The 20630-nt window shown below is 39.8% G+C and overlaps 1 protein-coding gene across 4 annotated transcripts in view; it reads left to right on the forward strand.

Annotated features, from left to right (window-relative positions):
• The window catches only part of METTL6 (methyltransferase 6, tRNA N3-cytidine), a 12293-nt gene extending 2142 nt beyond the window's left edge, over window positions 1–10151 (forward strand). For 3 of the 4 annotated variants that reach the window (XM_069007425.1, XM_069007424.1, XM_069007426.1), the window contains 4 exons: window positions 661–795; window positions 2032–2202; window positions 4059–4200; window positions 5323–5492. In XM_069007425.1, the coding sequence (XP_068863526.1) occupies window positions 661–795; window positions 2032–2202; window positions 4059–4200; window positions 5323–5477 (603 nt within the window). In that variant the 3' untranslated portion in view covers window positions 5478–5492. Of the gene's footprint in view, window positions 1–660; window positions 796–2031; window positions 2203–4058; window positions 4201–5322; window positions 5493–6830 lie in introns of those variants that run through there. The other variant, XM_069007427.1, reaches the window with a different exon arrangement.
• The last annotated feature ends 10479 nt before the right edge of the window (window positions 10152–20630 follow it).

Consider the following 20630-nt stretch of genomic DNA (forward strand, 5'->3'; position numbering starts at 1 on the left):
CTTGTGCTGTAAAAGATGGGGTTGATAATTTCCAATCAGTTGTTTCCAAGGGAGTTAATAATACTTAGAACAAAGCCATTTGGACAAGAGCTGACATGTAAAGTTTGCAGTGCCCTGTGTAGTTTCTTTTAATATCAAAGATAACTCCTCAGAATCAGATGCATCAGTTCAGTTTCAGTTTGTAAGTGGCCCATGCTGGATGAGGATGGTGAGAATGAAGTCTGGAATATTTGGGTTTTGTGTCCTAAGTAGACAGCTTGTCTCTCTCAAGCTGGTGCAACTTCAGTACACTGCTTTAAAGAAAAGCATCCAGAACTGCAGGCTAATTGCCAAACATAGTTAGGGGAATAGCCAGATGCATCTGTTGTTCCTTATAACTGAATGAAAGACAAGACAGGAAGGGCACAAGTCTGTTGATTTCTTAAGGGGTAAATGACTGAAGAAGTATTAATATATTCTAAAATTATTTCTAGTTTTGCAGAAATCAAAATGTCTGTGTTTTAGTGTCAGATTGTCCAGTGGCTGTGTACTTTGGGTTTTTTTGAACAATGGTAATTAAAATTGATTATAGCTTTTAAAGTGCTGGTTGAACAGTGCCTCTGCTCATATGATGGGGAAAACAAAAATGATGTCTTTTGTCTCGTATTGCTTCCTCCCCAGTTTGCAGATCAAAAACTGACCATTCTGGAAGCAGGCTGCGGGGTTGGGAACTGCTTGTTTCCACTCTTAGAAGAAGATCTGAATATTTTTGCATATGCCTGTGATTTCTCTCCTAGAGCTGTTGAGTATGTGAAGGTTGGTGTGATATTTGGAACTTCTTTTAGAGTGTTTTTTAGAAGCTTCTAAAATTACAAGTGACTGTAACAACAGACTTCTCTTGGCTTCCTTTTTGTAAGAAGGGTAGAATACGTTTTGCCAAAAAATGGAGACTGATGCATTTCAGTGGAGATCCTATGTAAGAAGCCAAATCATTGCTCGAGACTTGGCTTTTCAGTGTCAAATTAGAGCATTATGGTATATTAGTTGAATGATTTATGAAGACTGTTTTTTGGGAGCACTACTGTGTCTCTGCTGACTGTGCAGTACAAGCAAAATTTGTGATGGAAGCTTGCCCTTAATAGAGGGAGTCCTAGGGAGAACCTTGGAAACAAGGCTAGGAAAGTTATTGTTAAAGCAATTTGTAACCTGATTTGGAGTAGATATGTTTATACTTGGTTGTGGGTACTGCAGTCCAAAGTTGAGCCTTGCAGCAGGACTGGTGGGGGCTTTGGGCTTTAGAAGTCTTATATTAAGTTTGTAATCACACGTAAATTTCTATATATCTGTTAATTGAAAGCATTGTGACCAAGAACCACAAGACACATAGAGCATTTGTCATGGGAAACACGGGAAGAAATACACATGGCAAAAAGAAGAGGACAGCAGCTCCCTGGGATGCCTTGGCAGCTCCCTGGGATGCAGCCCAGGATGAGGTTGGGCTGAGTGTGTGCCCTGGGTTTTGGATGACTTAGTGGCATCTACCTCCACAGCTCTTGCTGAATTTATATTTTGCCAAGATCAGATTTTTTTTTTCCATGGCAAAACTGTGGGCTAGAGCAGCCCAGCTGCAGATTATGCAACAGGAACCCCAACTGTTTGCAGTCTACCTGTAGCTCAAGAGCTTTACTTTCATAACCCTATAATAGGTAATTTCTTTAATTTTTTATAGTATTTAATAGCCTTTTTAGTAGTATTTATGTATTCTTTAAAGAGTAGAAGCAGGGGTAAAACAGAAATGGTATGTTTTCTGAATTGTCTTAATGCACATTCCTTCTCAAATTCACGAGAACAGAATATTCTACTAGCTGTAGTTTCACTATTGTAGTATGCAGCAAAGACTTTCTGATTGCATTAGCTGCCTGTTGGAAGTTAATATTCTTTTGCCACTGTTTTTTGTGTCTCTTTACTGATTAATTTCGCAAGATTTTTATTTTATTGTAGCAACAAATGCTGCTGATTTTCAGTGAAAGCTTGCTGTTTTAATTTCCCTAGAAAAATGCCTTATATAGTACTGAAAGATGTAAAGTGTTCCAGTGTGATCTTACCAAAGATGATCTTCTAGACCATATACCAGCAGATTCCGTGGATGTTGTCACACTTATATTTGTGCTTTCTGCCATTCATCCTGACAAAATGCATCTTGTCCTGAGGAACATTTACAAGGTAAACCCAGATGATTTTACAGCCTTTAAAGCACTTTCCTTCTTTTTACCTCGAAAGTAAATTTTTTTCTGAGAAAATGACTCTCTTGCAATGGTGATTTTTCATATTATATTCCATGGATGTATTTAGTTCATTCACCAAGTATGCGGGACTAAAATATGTTTTACAATGTCCTTTTTTTTCCTCTTCTGGTATTGTGGCTTTAGAAGTCAATTGAGGCCTAATTCATGCCAACAGTATAACAAACAGGTATATAAAAGATGGCCCTCATGTACCTGAAGGGGGCCTACAGGAAAGGTGGAGAAAGGTTTTTTATGAGAGTGTGTTGTGACAAGAAAAGGCAAAATGGATTCAAGCTGAGATTTAGAGTAGATAGTAGGACAAAATTCTTTAGTGATGTGCTGGAACAGGTTGTCCAGAGAAGATGTGGATGCCCTACTCCTGGAAGTGTTCAAGGCCAGGATGGATGGGGCTTTGAGCAACCTGATCTAGTGGAAGGTGTCCCTGAGCATGGCGGGGGGTTTGGAACCACGTGATTTTTCAGGTCCCTTCCATCCCAGGCCACTCTATGACTCTATGATTTTAAAGCTGTGACTTGGGTTGTATGCTATGAATGATGTTTATATATTACAGAGATATCTGTGTTCATAAAGTGTGAATGATAGTGAGCCAAAATTAACTTCCAGAGATACAGTGACTTGTAGTTAGGATGTTGCTGTTCTTATTAAACACAGTTGACCAGTGGCGATTTAAAAGTGGAGTGTTCAGAAGTCAACATTAACCTAGGGAGACTCACCTCCCTAAGCTTTGTTAGTTGATAGGCCCATCCAAAGGGTGGTTTAAACAACCTGAATTGTGATTGTTCTGAATTTTCCTGAGATGTCATATATTGACTGCAGGGGAAAACAGTCAACATATTTTTTACTTTTGCATATGCGTGTATTCAGGGTCTTGTATTTTCTAATATCTTTTGGTTTATTATCAGTAGTTTGAAAAGAGAATGTTAGGGTTTTTTTGTATATCTCCAGCTCTTTTCCAAAATCAGGATTGGTTCTTAGCTCGTGGTTATGAAAGGGGTAATTATTAGTTTTCTCTGTGGAGATGCCTGGATCATCCAAGTCACTTGTAGGTTTCTGCACAAATTGGCAAGTGGCAAGTGCTCCTTTTCTCCTTAGCAAATACAGCTGGTATTTGATGATGTAGAAAAGTTACATGCATCAGATACCTAAAATCAGCATGGGGAATGACAATGTATTTATAAATTTTAAACTCTTTATGGCTTGCTTTCTTTACCAAAAAGCAATTAAAAAAAATCCATGATGCATTTTCCCAAAATGGTTTCATATTTATTTCTCAACATATTGCAACATTTTTCTTTCTCCCATGAAAAAATCAATGTTGTGATATTCTAAATTTTGTTGTTAACCGTTAAACAAAATCAGGTGGTAAACAGGATACTCCCCCAGAAAAAATGCCCGGATGGGAATTTTTGTTACACTGTATGTTTTCTTCTTTCCTCTGTGTTTGAAGAGTGTTGCTTATTTAGCTGATCAGCATCCAAACAGGTATTCTAAAACTATTTGCAGTCTTTTGTTCATGGGAAAGCATTTTTAAGAGTCAATGTAGTTTTTACACAACTTTTTTATTGCACAGGGAATGAATTGTATCTATGGCTATATCTACATCTATATATAGATGTATATATAGATATAGATATCTGTCTCACTGTTGTATTGACTATATTAGTCTACCTTGTCTTAGTTATCTATGTATGCCTGTATGTGTACACAAATAAATATACCTACATATGACTAAATCTGTTTAGCTTATTAAAGCATGTATGTATTGTGTGACAGGTATTAAAGCCAGGGAAGTGTGTCCTGTTCCGAGACTATGGCCTGTATGATCATGCAATGCTCAGGTTTAAATCTGGCAGCAAACTTGGGGAAAACTTCTATGTTAGACAAGATGGGACAAGATCGTATTTTTTTACTGAAGGTAAGACATACTGTAGAGTGCTTTCTTTCCTGTGAATCTTCTGTTTAAACTTTCTCCAGGGAACTGCCAACGTGCCCATGGAAGTTTTATTTTATGTGGATGAAAATAAATTGTGGTTTATTTCATTTACCATCCTTTTTGGGAAGAAGCAGTTATTTAGACTGGCAGAACTTTGTGGAGCACTTTCTTTTTTACCAGCTTGTTGTATGTGCAATAATGCTCCAAGAGCAGCAGTTTCTGAATTTGCTGAATTTCATTCAGGTTTGTTACCTAAGGGGAAAAGACTAATGTTCAGTAAGAGAGTTGATCATCTTCATGAAGCAACTAAGCAGTTCTTTTGACATCATTCTTTGTGCAAGGCTATTTCTGGTGTGCAGGATGAGGTCTATTGACTTCTAAAAGCAGAACCTGTGACTGCAGCACTAAGAAGCTCATGCACAAATCCTGCTGGGATAGCACTGACTAGCTGTGGTCACTCTGTCTTCTGGGGTTTGTTTTTTAGTAAAGACAATGCAAAAAAACTTCCCATGTGATACAGTATTTAGTTTTTGTTCAGTGTTCATAATGGTTTAGGAGGAAGGGTAATTATGGCAGTTTACTGGTGGAGAATTTGAAGCACAGAGACATGAAGGAATTTGCTTAGATTCTCACAATGAATTGGGATTATAGCTTGTCTATAGCTTCTAACTCCCAGTTCCTCGTGTTAAACTCATTACTCCCCCTTATCACTTGCAGAGCATTGTGTAATAAGAGCTGTGAATTTATTTCTGTGGGGCTCTTTGTTCTTAGTCTAAAGCAAAATACAGCCACTGAAGAGACTGATTTGGAGCCAAGTAAATGTTATTCATATTTTATGCCATAACATATTACCTAATTGCTTCTGGTATAAAAACCATTAATCTTGTCTGAGCTCCCCCTATTCTTCATAGGACAATGATGAAATCTAAGATAATGCAGGCTGTGCTACAGCTTCATTGAAGTATTTCTGGAACTGTTATTTATTGAGTGATTTTTAGTTCTGTTTAAACAATTAGCTCTTACAAAGTGAATGGATGCTAAAGGGAACAAATAAGAGACTGACCTAGCTGTGGAATTTTAAATCCCATTTTTATTGTGTTTTAGAATGGTTTCTGAATGAGAAGTTCCTTGCTAGCATGCATGCTTCCCTTGGGAGAAGAATTGAGGTAGGGATGAGGAAAGAGGAAGGAAGGAGAAAAGAGGGAATTTATTTTGTATTGTTCATAGCAGCAGTTGCTTTTCCTTGGGCTGGTCTGTGACAGTCTCATGGATCACCTCTACTCCTATTTTTAATCATTATGATCTCATTCATTTCACAGATTTTCATATAAACATTGCTTAATGCTTGAGAATTCTTTTGTTACTGGAGACCTGACTCCCATCTTTTCCGCAGAGGTTGCAGCCCTTGCTACTTTTCATTTCTTTAGCACTACATTGGTACACCAAGTAATTGCTGCGTGGGCTGATTTGAATGATGCTTATTTATAAATGTCTGGTCTCAGATAACAACACGGAACTTCTTCCATGGAAAAAAAATCCATTCTTCTACTGTTTGAAATAATACTAAATTTGTGGAAGAATGTGTGGTTGTAGTTTTGTGTTGTGATATATGTGCAACTTCCTTACAATGAGATTTGAGTAGGTCCATAATTAAGTGCTGTTTATTTATATTTCATTGGCGTGGGTCCCCCATTTTACATGAACACACAATGTTTACAACCATGGTGGGCTTGGATTGATGTAAGCCTGCAGTGCCACCAAAGTGGGTGGTCTCATCTTCCTCAGCACACCATCTCTCGTGGTGCTTCCTGTACCCACATAATCACTGTTTCATTGAGCTGATCCCCCTGAGCAGTGAAAAATGGAATGTCTTTGTTTTCTATCACGTAACACAAGTTTAGAACAGCTTAAATTTACAGTGAAATTACTGTCTGGGCAAGTGAATTGACGTGCAGGAAAGGAAAAAATATGATTTTTACATTACAAGTCAATAGCTGCATAGGTCACCCTATTTGTGAGGTGCTTCTGCCTTCCTTAGGGGAGAAATGCTTTGAGTAAAATTCTTTTGTTTATGGAAAATACTTTCGGTTCGACTGAGTGGAGGCTGGGTACCACCATATCCCCTTTGCCATTTTGTCTGTTTTTCTGTTGAGCAATTGCATGCAACATAAGGTGTTATTCTTCCCTGAGCAGAGGTGCATCTACACAGCTGGATTACCTTTGAAATATTTGTGATGAGTGATGTATTCAGCTAGTGAAGGTCAGCTGCACAAAGGGAAAATGCACTGGTGTCAGTCACAATGAGAATGACAAGGCCTAATAAAAATAAAGAGATGTGTCAATTTTTGGAAATTCAACTGAGTAACTAGCTTAAGCCCCAGTTTTACAAGCTGTTTTGCTTAGGTTGATGTTTCTAAAGAAGATCTTTATTGATTTTTATTCAGCAGTCTGCCCACATAGAACAGCTTGAAATCTGAAGGCCTGTGTGATTTTCATGCTGTAACACATAAGAACATATGCTTATATAAAGGCTGTCTGGTGTTTTAAAAATAACTTAAACATAATATTTCATCTTTTTTTTTTTTTTTTTTTTTTTTTAAATTCTCTTCCAGAGTTCTTATCTCAGCTTTTCAAGGCTGAGGGATATGAGCAAGTGGTCAATGAATATGTGCAGCGAGAAACTGTGAATAGGAAAGAAGACTTGCATGTTCCAAGAGTTTTTCTTCAAAGCAAATTTCAAAAGCCTTTCAGTGAGACATAAGTTCTTGCTGATTAGCAACAGCATTGCTTGTTTGAAATGGAAGCTAGCACATAAGCTGTGTGCTCATCTTTCCGGTGAACCAAAAATGACTGCATCCAGTACCTCTCGTTGGTTTCTATCCTAGGATACAAAATAGGAATGCTATTCTGATTCAGTTTTAAGATGGTTTAGTGATGCAGGCAACCTGTTGAGCACCTGAATTCCTGCTTCTAAAATAAAACCCGTGCAACATTGTTGGAGGATCTGGTAAAGCATATAAATATGGTTAATTTTAAGCATTAGTTTTCATTAGTTATTATCATAACTGCTACTTCCATTTTTATTAAAACCTATTTTTAAATAAGTATCCTGAGTTTCCTGTCACTTGTGATTTTTGTGGCTTGTTAAGGTTAGAATATTTCATTTACTTTCAGTACTTGTAATTTCTCAGATACAGGATTGAAACAGACTCAGTGAGCAGTATAGTGTAAGCTGCCTTAATATTTTAATAATGGTATGTTTTTAATCTGCTCAGCATTTAGGTGTGTAAACAGATGTTTATATTCTAAATAAGATCCTAATTTATCTGATTTCATGCTTGAAGAAGCATGCTAGTGGATCAGGTCGTCTTTATCCCTAATTAATTTCAGATGTTCTTCATTTCATGTGCAGAAATATTTGAGGTATTGCAAATGAGTTTCCTATTTGGAACTGAAATCAGCAAGTCAGGAGTACGTTCTTGGATATGAAGTGTAGTCAGCTGCTTCTTTCCTGAGCAGAGGTCTTAATTCTTTTCCATCACTCTGAGGAAAGTTGTGTTGGTCTTTGCTCTTCCTGCCACTAAAAGGCACTGTACTGTTGCTGCAGCAGACTTAACTGCTTGAAGGAACTTCATCCTTTCCTTACAGCACTTTGCACTGTGGCACTTTGCACTGCAGGCCCTTTTCTGTGTTCTTGGATGATGTAATTTCAAAACCATGCCTGGGTCTTTAACCTGCATTTTGAACAGCTGCTCTGCAGCAGAGGAAGCCCAGGAGTATCCGGTGACTTGTGCAATGGCCTGTGCTGATCTTGTATAATGTACACAGTTTGCAACAGGGGAAATTCCAGTGAAATACTAAGGGGAGGTCAAATACTGGGGCAGGGCCCAGAGAAGTTGTGGAACCTTCGTTCTTGGGAATACTTGGAATAAGACCGGCCAAGGCCTCGAGCACCCTGTGACTTTGAGGGTGGCCCTGTTCTGAGTAGGAATTTCATTTCTGGCTGTGTATATGAGTATGTGATTGATTGACTCAGGCTGTCATTCCACTGGACTTGTGGATGACCCAGTCACACACATCTGATGTGGACCAGAGGTGACTTTTTGCTTCTGTTTACGACAAAGTAGACATAAGATGTAATAATGATTTTTTTTTTCCCAGGCTCTTAACACTGGCCATATGTGCATGGAAAGAAAGAAGTAATAATTTTCCAGCCTAAAGCTTAATGTTACAAAGTTAACCAGTCAAAATTTTTTAACAAATTGGAGCTGCCAAAGGTCATATTCAGTTGATATGGTTAGAAATAAATTTGCAACAGATTGTTGCTTCGCGTCAGGATACTGCAGGGGTTTTTTTGTCTGATACCGTGAGCCCCACAACTGAATTTATTGTATCACAAGTCTTTGGCCTCAGAGGAAAAAATGCTTAAATCACACAATTCTCCTAATGACTCTTTGAGGAGGGTTATTACATGTCATCTCCTTTTTTTTATGGAGAGCATTATCCCAGAAATTTATGCATTGCTGACCCCTGCTGTGCAACCCTTTAGCTCTTTCTGCCATGCTAGTAATAAATATCTAGTAACATTTATAGTAAATGAAAAGCTGTGCTAAAAAGGGATATAACAATGACAGCACTATTCTAATCTGATCTATCATTATTTGGTGGCTTTCATCAGCAAATGTTCATCTTTAGCACAGCAGTTTTGCAGTGACTACATGTAGCCTGAGTTCTGTTGATATTAGTGGGGTTTGAAGCCTGTAACTCCAAGTGCCTTTCAGGGCTGGTGGTTTGGTCCTTTTGGAGTATACAGCACATAAATGAGACTGAAGGATCTTGTCACTGTGCTGTGTGCTTGTCATTGTATGCAAAGGCAAGTGCAATGAACTGTTCATCCCCGAAAGGAAATGAGATGTAGGCAAGAATCAAAAGTATTAATTAGAGGACTTCAGTCAGCCCAATAGACTTAGCTGCAGACAGCCATTGAGTTCATTTTTACACTGAACTAACTATTGCCAGAACAATAATACATGTTTTTGTGGGTGGCTGTAGCTTCGGTGTTTCTGTGTATTTCTGTGTACACTCTTTTGTGTAGCAGCATATTAAATGGAGAGCAGTATTTCTAACTTTTTTATTATATCTCAGTCTCTTTTCTAGTCAGACCTGGAAAATAAAGTAGCATGCATTAATGCCCCTGCCAGAAAGATCTTCTGCTATAGTTCTCATAAACCAGATGTTATTCTGAGATGAATGGGCAGAAAGGTTAATCTGGTTTCTATGACTCTGCTTCTGTGAACTTTAAATCATGGCAATTTTTTTGTAACTGTGGTAAAATTTGAGGAAGTTGAGTCAGCTTTAAGAAATCCTTGCCACATCATGTGAGACACAGTGACTGATGGTTGTGCATGTAGTTGCTGTAGTGCTGAGTAAAGTGGATATACCCCCCCAATTCTTCAGCCTTTCCAAGCTCAAGTAAGCTCGCCAGCAGCACATGCTGAGGGCACCTGTACCTAGTACCCTAACTTGAAGGAACTGCTGTGATAGGACAAGGAGTTACTGGTTCAGACTAAAAGAGGGGAAATTTAGGTTAGATCTATCAAAGAAATTCTTTACTGTGAGGTGGTGAAGCACCAGAACAGGTTGGCCAGAGAAGCTGTGCATGCTCCATCCCTGGCAGTGTTCAAGGCCAGGCTGGATGGGGTCCTGAGCAACCTGGGTTAGTGGAAGTTGTCAGGGGGACTGGAATTAGATGATCTTTAAGGTCCTTTCCAACCTAAACTATTCTGTGTAGAACTGTCCTTAGGGAGATGTAGTAATCAGGGATAATAGTATTAAAATGACTTGAAAAAAGCATACATGCACTGAATCATGCTCACCTTGCACAAACAAGCTACTATGCTGTGATTGTAATAAATGTCCTGATTGTTCTTTGATTTAAGTTGTCTGCAATCAGTGGAGGCTGCTGAGATGACTCAATTGTCTGTAGAAGACCTGCTTTTTGTTCCCCCTAAGCTGAACTAGCTGCTCTATTTGGCAAGCATAAGTAGTAAGTTCCTTTATGCCAACACCCTGTTCTGAGCAATATTTAGGATAGAAGCAAATAATTGCTGATGTAATGGGACTGAGAAAATGTATTTTATTTTTTTTTAAATGATTTGGTGCCTTGTGCTTACATCCTCTGATGTTTAATAAAGTATGAACTTGGATTAAGGCTTTTCCTGAAGTCAGGGAATCCTAAATGCCACTTTTCAGTGTGGGATTCTCTGATGTCTCCTCCTGGAATTGGACAGCATATATTAAGGAATGATGTTAACAAGCAGTGCTTCAGGGAGGACACGGGTAAGGTCTGACTGTCGTCTATTTTGATCGAATTTACAGAAGTATGAAGTCTTTGAGTTGCCTGACATTACGTGTCCTTTCTGTCAAAGGACAGCTTCTGTCAAATTTGGTTGATGCTATCTGATGTCTGACAACAAGCTACAACTAAGACAGAAACCCACCAGGTATTGTGTCTATACTGTATGGATGGGTGAGCTTTCTTTGCTTAGAAATATGCACTACTGAGAAAAAAACTTTGAACTTTAAACTGATGGTATCACAGCAGGTTTTATGTGATTCATTTGATAGCTAAAAAGCTAGTTCAGGTGCATCTTTCAGGTACCTGAAAGTTCCTTGGGTTCCAAAGGCAGAATATTTAAGTAATTAATATAGTACTAGAGGCATGGTTGATTGTGCATCACTTCTATGAAACCAAGTGCTATAAAAGTGGGACCTGAAACTCCAGAACCTGTAAGCATCAGCAGTCAACTGTAAAACATACAGCCTTGCTCTCATAACAGGTATATGAAATCTGAAAGGTCATTTATATGTTCACCTGATAAAATTTTTTTTGCTTGAGCTGTTGTACAGTTTATACATCTGAATATACTGAGAGATACAAATTATCAGTTAGAAAGTGCTTTATGGAAGAGTTATTTGAAAGATATATACATATATATATTTGGAGAGGATATCAGTGTTGAGCATCAGTGTGTGAAGGAAAAATGGTAAGATTATGTTTAAGTTTCTGGGAAAAAAAAATCCTGAGTTTCACAGACCAGGGATGACATATAATTAAATAAGCTTTTCATCTAAAAAGTGAAATTTTGGAAATGAAAGCCTGCAGGTTCCAAAATCAGACTGGAAGACAGGGAGGCAGGAAGGTGGCATCTGATTGTGTACGGTATTAGTAATACACGCAAGGCTCTGTGGGAAGCAGAATTTTATATTGGAAAGATATTGCTGAGATACAATTAGTAAAAATAGATAAGTACTTTTTAAGGAGTTTTACCTTACCATAATATAGCTGTGATGAATTTTTCAGTGGTTATGATTGTTATTAGGAAAGATTGTGAGCCATTTCAAACATTTGGGAGCAAACATTTGCTAGTTTTATGCATACTGCAAAAACATCTGGCCCTTGGGTGCAGTAGGCTCAGGATATGAGTATGTTTGTGCTCTGTGTTTGTAATGGGAGTTCATTTATTAGAACAAAGGCAGATGGTGAGCCTGCACTGTGGGGAGGCACACAGAGGCATTGCTTGCAGAGATAGAAGCTATTAGCCAGGTAAGATGTTCCATTAGAGAACCTTTTTCATTCCCACTTCCTAGGCTGATGTGCACCGTTCATTGTGTTTGCAGCAGGGTGCTGTGTGCAGTCAGGGAAGACAAGGGCACAAGAAAAAGATGACATGATTCTTCCAAATTAATAGTGATTTTGTGTATTTCTACTTAAATGATTCTGTTTGGGACCATTTACCCCCTCTCCCAGCAAATTTTAGGTCTCATCTTGGGAAATTTGATTGCTTTTGAAGGTCTTTGCTCAAGACACAGGTTTAACTTGCATGCTTGTAAAATACTTGATGTGAAATACTTAGAAAGGCACCTGTGTGACTGAAAATATAAATCCAGCTCTGTTTTCCTCCTTTGACTTGTAAGAAGCCTTTTACTTCACTGTCACTTCAGTGCTTTTTCACAGTTCCCACTTTGGGGTGCTGTGCTGTCTTAAGTTAGATGGCACCAATCAACTCCAGCTCTCTTTTCTGATGCCCGTAGCATCCAGAGAACTTAGAATGGGAATAAATGAAGGTAATTACAGGGCAAGGTCAGAAAGTAGGCAAATTACCAGTAGACAAGCCTGCCTTCTCTCTAGGTTCCACTCAGTATTTTTCCACAGCCTGTTTCTCTGGACTCTTGGATTTCTGTTGTAAACTTGGTACAGCAGAGAAGCTGCTGCTCAGTGGGATAATGGTATCTTCACATATATGGGATTGTTGTGCATCTGAAATTCAAGGATATTCATGAGCTTTTTTTGGTTGTCTTTTTTCCCAGTTTTGGCTTCAAACTTTTGTGTGGAATGGGACACTTAACTGGAATTTTTAATATTAATTTTATTTTTAATATTTTTCATTAAAATGTAACAGACCTATTGCTATTTTGCTAAAACCAGTGTTCAAAAGCAGGATGGAAGAAGTTAAGGGGAGAGGAAAGGAGGCTTGCTTTTGGCTTCTAAAAAGCTAAACAAAACTAAGAAATGTTCTGTTCCATCTGTTTTATTTGCAAACCAAATTTCATAGGAACATGAAAACACTTTGAAGAAGCCTCACAACAATTGCCACCATTTTTTTCTGAGCTACGTTCAGAAAGATAGTTCTGAAATCCTGTACAACTTCATAAACTTGGCTGTGACTATCTGGGTAAAGTCTCTAATCACAGATTTCACATTCAGCATTCGAGGGTGCTTGGTTGTGTCCTTTAGGACCTGGCCTCAGGGAACATCACACTTGTGACCTCTTGACCAGATGAATCTGAGTCACTTACTGGAAGTTGAATATGCAGATGTTCTGGACTTTCCACCTGACACAGTAGCATGCCCTCTTTTCTCCATACAGTGTATGCCACTAAAGACTTTTCTGGCTTTGGATCAGCTTCCAGTAACAGTTTCAGGTTTTGATTTTGTTTTTGAAAGCAGCTAATAAATTAAGGATCAGCAACTATCTGTTTATTCTTGCCCTGTACTTGACTGGGAAACAATGGCCAAGAAAAAGCCTGTTAGAAAGAAGAGTAAAACTGAGAAGAGACAAGGACCCACCTCAAAGTAAACTGAAACAATCAAGCTAATACAGAGCCAGAATGTATTTTAGAAACAGTGAAAAATCTTCTCTTACGGACTTTCCTCTATACAAAATACTAACCTGCCCTTAGGCTTAAGGGTTCCTTTCCAAGCTACTTTCCAAATTCCAAAACCCATAAACCTTACAGGAAAAGAAAATACCACAAGCAGAGCCTACAGCATTAACCAAATGCATCTCCTGAAGTAGGGCAGTGGTGTTCTCAAAAGCCCACTGAAGAGGATGTAAACTTAGCAACTGAGAGCTTTAATCTTGATTCCATAATGCACAGTTTATACTTCATTTTTACAGACTTCTTTGTGGGAGACATTTTCCTGACTCAGTCATCAATAGCAGATCAGTAAGATAAAATGATTTTGCAGTTAGATCTTAAGATATATTAGTACTTCCGTAAAAAAAAAAGCTACCTGTGTGTGGGAGACAGAGGAGTAGAAACTCCTGCAATTAAAGGAGGCTTTGATTTACAACCCTGGAAGAGACTAGGTCTGGCTTAATTGACAGAGATTTGTGGACTTTAAGCAACAGGATTACAAACTTGTGTTCCTATCATTATAAGTAAAATTGTACACTGGGTGTTTTGGTGAAGGGTTTTAAAATATAATAGTGTGATTTTATATAGTTTAAGTTAAGAATTTAGATGGTATAAGAGAGACATCTGTGTGTACGTGACATGAGAAGTTATTGGTCAAAACATAAGCTGCATTGCAGTGAGAAGTGCCACAGGTGATAGGTCATTAATCTAAAACAAAGTGTCGTTTTAAGTATCTATTGGATTAGAAAGTTATAAATTACGATGTAACCCTAAATCTTGTGACTAGTCGCCATTACTCGGAGGTGTTGTAAAATCTCAGGCCTCGACTGATGCGTTTGTTATTTTAAACAATAAATTCATGTAGTTGCACAGTCCCATCCCTTACAGTTATTTTCCTCCGACACGTGAAGCCCGAGAAACCGACACCTGTGAATGACTGATGAAGGAGCAAGACTGTTTTGTTAATGCTAGCAGCAGCACAGTTTGTTCATGTGCCAGGCCAGCCTATTGTTTGGCAGGAAATTCAGTGTCAGGCAGCATTTTGTAATACTGTAAAGAAAATTCCAAAAATTAATATCCTTTAATTAAAAAATAAAAACCACCTTCAAAAATTTAAAGAGAGGAGCTTGAATGTGCCTGGCATCTTCAAACAGCGTGCAACTAAAACTGTAGCTGCAACAGTGGCATTATTCATATTTAAATACCAAAGCTGAAGATGTGCAATGCCAAACTTTGCTCCAGGGACACTCAAATGGTTTTGCAGCATAGGTAGCAGTAGTGTAACTCCCTGTTACTGTGATGATACAGTTTTTGTTTCATGTAGCCAGCCTTTGAGTTGTGAATATGTTACTGCTGATTACATTCATAAATATGAGTAAAGTATGAGGCAAAAATATAAGCAAAGTATGATAAATTTTCTTTTGTGGCTTGATTTGACAATTCCTGGAGCCTTTAATATCATATATCCTTACTTCAGCTAATTTTATATTGGTATTGATTTTATGGTGCATGTGTTGAATATTGCAGAGTGTGGAAAGAAATATAAATTGCTTGCTGGAACTGTAGATGGTATGATATGACAGGAGAGTCTCAGAACCCAGGGTGAATGGACCCCAAATGCCAAGTTTAACACATGTCATCTTCCGACGAGGATTCTATTGAACAAGCCCCTTTTAAAATGTTCACTACATGCTTGTTGTGGTGATGTCTGGGAACCCTTGAATGGGACAGCATTTTTCTAGGTGCTGTGGACTCAGAGTAAGAGGCAATACCTGTCCTAAAAATTGTAACCATTCAGTTATGCGAGATTGGTAAGAAGAGGAAGAAAGGACATCCCCCTTGTGGTAAGACAAAGGGATTGGTATTTTCCCTCCTTCAAATTTAAATTAGTGTGAAAATGGGACTGAAGAAATTATTTCCCATATCTTTGTTCAATATCTAATTAGCAAGCCACCTTGATGCAGAGTAGATCCTTTATTAATGAGAGGTACTAGCTCTGATGAAGGGAAACCTGGTTCCTGAATGATTTGTCACTGCAATTTGAATGACAAGAGTACCATTCCCAGCCCTGCTGTTAGTTTCCTGGGTGACTTCAAGCCTTTACTCTTACCTTCTGCCCTGTAGGGAAAAGGGAAGGATCTTGGAGTGAAAAATTGAAGAATCGTAGAATTGTTTAGGTTGAAAAAAACCCCTAAGATCATTGAGTCCAAATGTTAACTCAGCACTGCTAAGTCCACCGCTAAACCACGTCCTTAAGTGCCGCATCTACAAGTCTCCAAAATACTACTAGGCATGGTGAATCCATTACTTTCCTGAGCAGCCTGCTCCAGTGCTTGACAATCCTTTTGGTGAAGCTATTTTTTCCTCATATCCATTCTAAACATCCCCTGGTGCAACTTGAGGCCAATTCCTCTTGTCCTATCACTTGTTACTTGGGAGAAGAGACCGATCCCCACCTGGCTACAACCTCTTCTCAGGCAGCAGTAGAGAGTGATAAGGTGTCCCCTGAGCCTCATTTTCTCCAGGTTAAACACCCCCAGCTCCTCCAGCTGCTCCTCATAAAACTTGTGCTCCAGACCCTTCACCAGCTTTGCTGCCCTTCTTTGGACGTGCTCCAGCACCTCAGTGTCATTCTTGAGGGCCCAAAACTGCACAGGTTTTAAGATGTGGCCTCACCAGTGCCAAGTACATGGGGGTGATCACTTGTCTAGTCCTGCTGGCCACACACACAGTTTGCCCAGGGATCTTTATTCTGCTTCCTGTCTTCCACTTCAGTAGGTACCTGGAGACCAACTCATCTTAATGTCAAAGACTGAAGCAAAGGCAGCAGTAAGTACCTAGCCTTTTCATTATCCTTTGTCACTCTGTTTCATCCTGCATCCAGTAAAGAATGGAGAGTCTCTTTAGCTCTCCTTTTGTTGCTAATGTATTTATAGGAACATTTTCATTGTCTTTTACAGTAATGTCCAGAGAAAGTTCTCCCTGGGCTTTGACCCTTCTAATTTTCTCCCTGTATAACCTCAAGGTATCCCTGTAGTCTGCCTGAGAGGCTTTCCCCCTCTTCCAAAGCTCATAAACCCTCCTTTTTTTCCCTTGAAATACAGCCAAAGCTCTCTGTTCAGCCAAGCTTCTCTTCTTCCACACTAGCTTTTCTTTAGGCATGTGGGGACAGCCTGCACCTGCAACTTTATGATTTCCTTCTTGAAGCATGACCAACCTTCCTGGACTCCTTTGCCTTTCAGGACTGCTTCCCAATAGACTCTATCAACCAGTCTCCTAAACAGCCCAAAGTCTGCCCTCTGGAAGTCCAAGTTAGTAATTCTGCTGATCCCCATCCTTCTCTGAGAATAGAAAACTCTATCATTTTTTGTGGTCACTGTGCCTAAGAGGGACTCCAACCATCATATCACCCATCACTCCTCTGTTCACAAACAACAGGTCCAGGGCCTTCCCTAGTTGGCTCCCTCACCAGCTGTGTCAGGAGGTTCCCTTCCACACACCCCATGAACCTCCTACACTGCTCCCTATCTGCTGTGTTGTATTTCCAGCAGACACCTGGTAACTTGAAGTTCCACTCCTGGTTCACAAGGAGTCAGGAGGTACATTTGGTGTGAGTTCTAATTCTTATTTTCCTACTGCTGTAAACATCAAGTCTTTAAAGTGTAGGAGATGAAGAGTTAACTGTAATGCAGCCTTGAAAAGGAGAGGATAGGGTAAAAGGACAAAACTGGAAGTACTTTCCCAAATTAGAAATGGGCATGGTAAAAGGCTCCTTCTGTCAAAGTTGAGGGGAAAATTTCATCTGACTTCCTTGAGACCTAGTTGCACCTCTAAGATGGCAAAGGGGCTTGTACTTTAGGATGGGAGATCTAATGCATCTCCCTCCTTGCTGACCCTTGATGTTGGGAAAAGAGGAACCACTGATACAGCCAAACCTGATCAAAAAAACTGATGAAGTAGGTACTCAAAATCCATGAGATGGGGCGAGGGTGTAGGAGAAGTGAGCAGGGAGGAGAAAAGTATATGGAAGTGCCTTAAGTGATACAAAATAATTTTAGTTTTAGTGGAAGGTTTCAGTTACAATTGCATGGTGCCAGGAGCAGAGCTTGTAATAAAAGTTGTTAGTATGTTATGAGAAGTGCTAGTGCTGCTCTTCGCCTGATCTCTCCTGTCTTTCCCGTCTGTTCCTGGCCAGAACACTGCAAATCCCACTCTTGTGGAGTCCATAGGGAAGTTGGAGGGTTGGTTATCCCTGTGTTCATGTTGTTTGCAATGCAGTGACAAAGGAATTGCTTCTATTACCATCAGCTGTACTGTAAAATATTTATCTTCTTTCTAGACTGTCTCTGTTTCGTCAAGCTCTTGTCTGGCCTGGTTGGAGGCTTAGTCTCATGTTTTATCCCTAAATATGGAGGTCTTATCATGAAGTTACTTACTCATGCAAAAGTTGGATTTTATTTTTTCACTCTGCTTTGCTGCATAAGTACCGTTTGATAAAAAGGGTGAAGGAAGGGTGTTTGGGATTTTGTTCACAAGGTGGCACTAGCCCCTAACCAGTGCCACCTTCCTTTTAGTCCCAGCACCACTGAACTGTCTAAATCTTTGACAGGGTGGTAGGAAGAGCTGGTGATGATTAACTACGGACCAGACAACTAAGAGTGTTTTCTTATATGCAGTCAAGTCCTCTTTTTGTCTACTTAAATAGCACTTGGATTGCAAAGAAAGAAAAAAACTTTTTAAAAAAGGAGGTACAGCTGCATCTCAGAGATACTTATTGAAAGGGAATGTTCTTAGCACCATGTGAGGGAGAGTGAGGTGAAATACTATTACTGTTAATGGCAGCTGGGATTCTAATTGTCTCCTACCCATGAGGCAATAATTTGTTGCATTGACAACTTGCTGTTTGTTTCTGTTTCATTTGTGTCTCACTATATTGACACTGTAGAAACTGCAGTGCTTTATACAAATTTCAAAACGCAGTGCCTTAATACAATATTTCTTTACAATATTCCACAAAAGTATTAGGCAAATCTCTGTTTATATTAACTGCTCCCATTTTCTTTCCACTTCTTTTGTTTCATAGACGAGCTGCTCTCCAGTTGAGCAGCCATTCAAGCAGAGATGCATAGGATGCACATGACCAGAGAGGCAGCATCTCTCTCATTAATTACTGTGTGAAGTCAGCTGTAGTTTAGTTTGCCATTTTACAGTTTCTCCTACTTTAGTAATCCCCATTTTGTCTCTGGCAAGCCCTTCTCATTTCAAGGGAAAGAGGAAGAATAAAATCACATTTACATATTGCTGGCTTTATATCTCACTTTAAGCACGGTGTGTTCAGTATAATCCATTACTGCTAATAAGCTACAGTAAAATTGCCTCAACTGCATTTTATGCAACAGTAATTCTTTTGGATATTAAATATTTGAATTAATGTAAACGATAATTAGCTGCCAGTGCAGAAACTGATTTCTAAGAACATAGCTCCTCTCCTTGCCTTTCTTACACCTTCCCTTCTCTTTATTTAGAACTGGCTTATCCTTGCTTTTTGCACAAGTGAGTGGGATCTTCCAACCCCAAAATAAATGACTTCATGGAAAGGCATCTATGAATGAAACCTATCAGCAAGCAAAGTGCAGAGGCTCCAAATGGCTCCTTCCCAGCAACTGGATGATAGGCAGAAACAGAACAGATTGAGAGCTGCTTTTTCCTGCTTCCCAAGACAGTGGTGAGTGGGACTAGCAGGTGTGTTCAGTCCAGGAGAAGTGTCGCAAAGGACCTGCTTCCCCCAGACAGCCTTTTCAGGCACAGTTCTTTCCTGGCCCCTCTCCAAGCACTCTGCCTATCTACTAATGCATCTGGTGGGCTTTCTTAGAGCCATCTTGCTTCTTTTTAAGGGCCTGATCTTACAAAATGCTGCGTTGTGCCATTGGTTTCTACTGACTTTCAAGGAGGGGCCACAGCATCCCACAGATTTGGGCCTTGAGACATTTCAAGAAAAGCTTGCTTTGATGGGGAATTACAATAGGGGTTAACAAGTGAGTACTAGTACTGTGGTACTGGACTCCTGGTACATTATGTTATTCTTCCTTCCCTTTCCATCAAACTTGTCCTGATCTCCACCATGTAGAAGTAACATCTGGCCTACCACTTCCGCTCTAAATACCCAGTGATCAAAAAGAAATGTCACTGTCATATCAAACATTCATTTGTCTGTACAGGCTGAGAGAGCAGCAGACCCAGAGACAGCAGCAGCTCAGAGTGTACTGGTGTATTTGGGCAGGACGAGAAGTCTTTCCTCCTTGGTTAACACAGGCTGATGGGGTATCACAGCTGTGGGACTGTGATATTTCCCTAGTTATGTCAGGATTGTGTTCAGCCTTGGCATCTTTTTTCTCTAGACACTGAAACAGAGGTGGAGCAGGAGTGTTGAGTGTTACCCTGGACTGTGGTGTTTCTCTTGGCAGGTTGGTCTGTGTCACTGCCTGTGAATCCGAGGAGCCGTGGCCAGCTCACAGGGAAGCAGCATGAGACTGGGTGTTTGCATTCTGCAGTGCTGGCACCAAGGTGTTCAGAGCCAACAACTGTACGGCCTGCAAGGGAGATACTAAAACTGGCACCTGCCCTTTGTTCAACAGGTTAGATGATCCCGGCACATATTACTGAGGCTGCATCCAATACAAAGCCAGAGGCAACACTATAACCCCAGCCTTCCTGTTCCCCACCCCTCCAGCACTCTTTAGCACCAGGCAGGACAATAGAATCACTTGGACAATTTGCATCCAGGATGTGCAGTGCTTTCCTTGACTCCCAGTCTCACAGCCTCTTCCTTTCTGCCGTGTTCTCAGCGTGAAACTGGGAACAAAGGGCATCTGGAGGCCTGCAGCATGGGCGCTCCCTCCTGTCTTCACAGCAGGTGAATGGAAGCACAACTGTTCTGTGTTGGAACTAATCGGTGATCACAGCTGTCTCTGAGGTTGTGCTGGATTGTTGTACCCTGGAGAAACCGTGGCACGAGCAGTTGGAATGGGATGCTGTGCTATGTAGAGGCTCATATTGTGCCAGGCTAACCAATTAGGGCTTGTCCACTGAATAAAGCAGACTGTGACCAGGCTTCTTGGCACTGTATGACTATTGTACGGCAGATGGTACATGGGGTATAATGGACTAAGAAAATATTCTGAGTGGGGAAAATGTCACAGCTAAAAATGGCA

This window comes from Aphelocoma coerulescens, chromosome 2 (assembly GCF_041296385.1).
Source record: "Aphelocoma coerulescens isolate FSJ_1873_10779 chromosome 2, UR_Acoe_1.0, whole genome shotgun sequence".
NCBI lineage: Eukaryota > Metazoa > Chordata > Aves > Passeriformes > Corvidae > Aphelocoma > Aphelocoma coerulescens.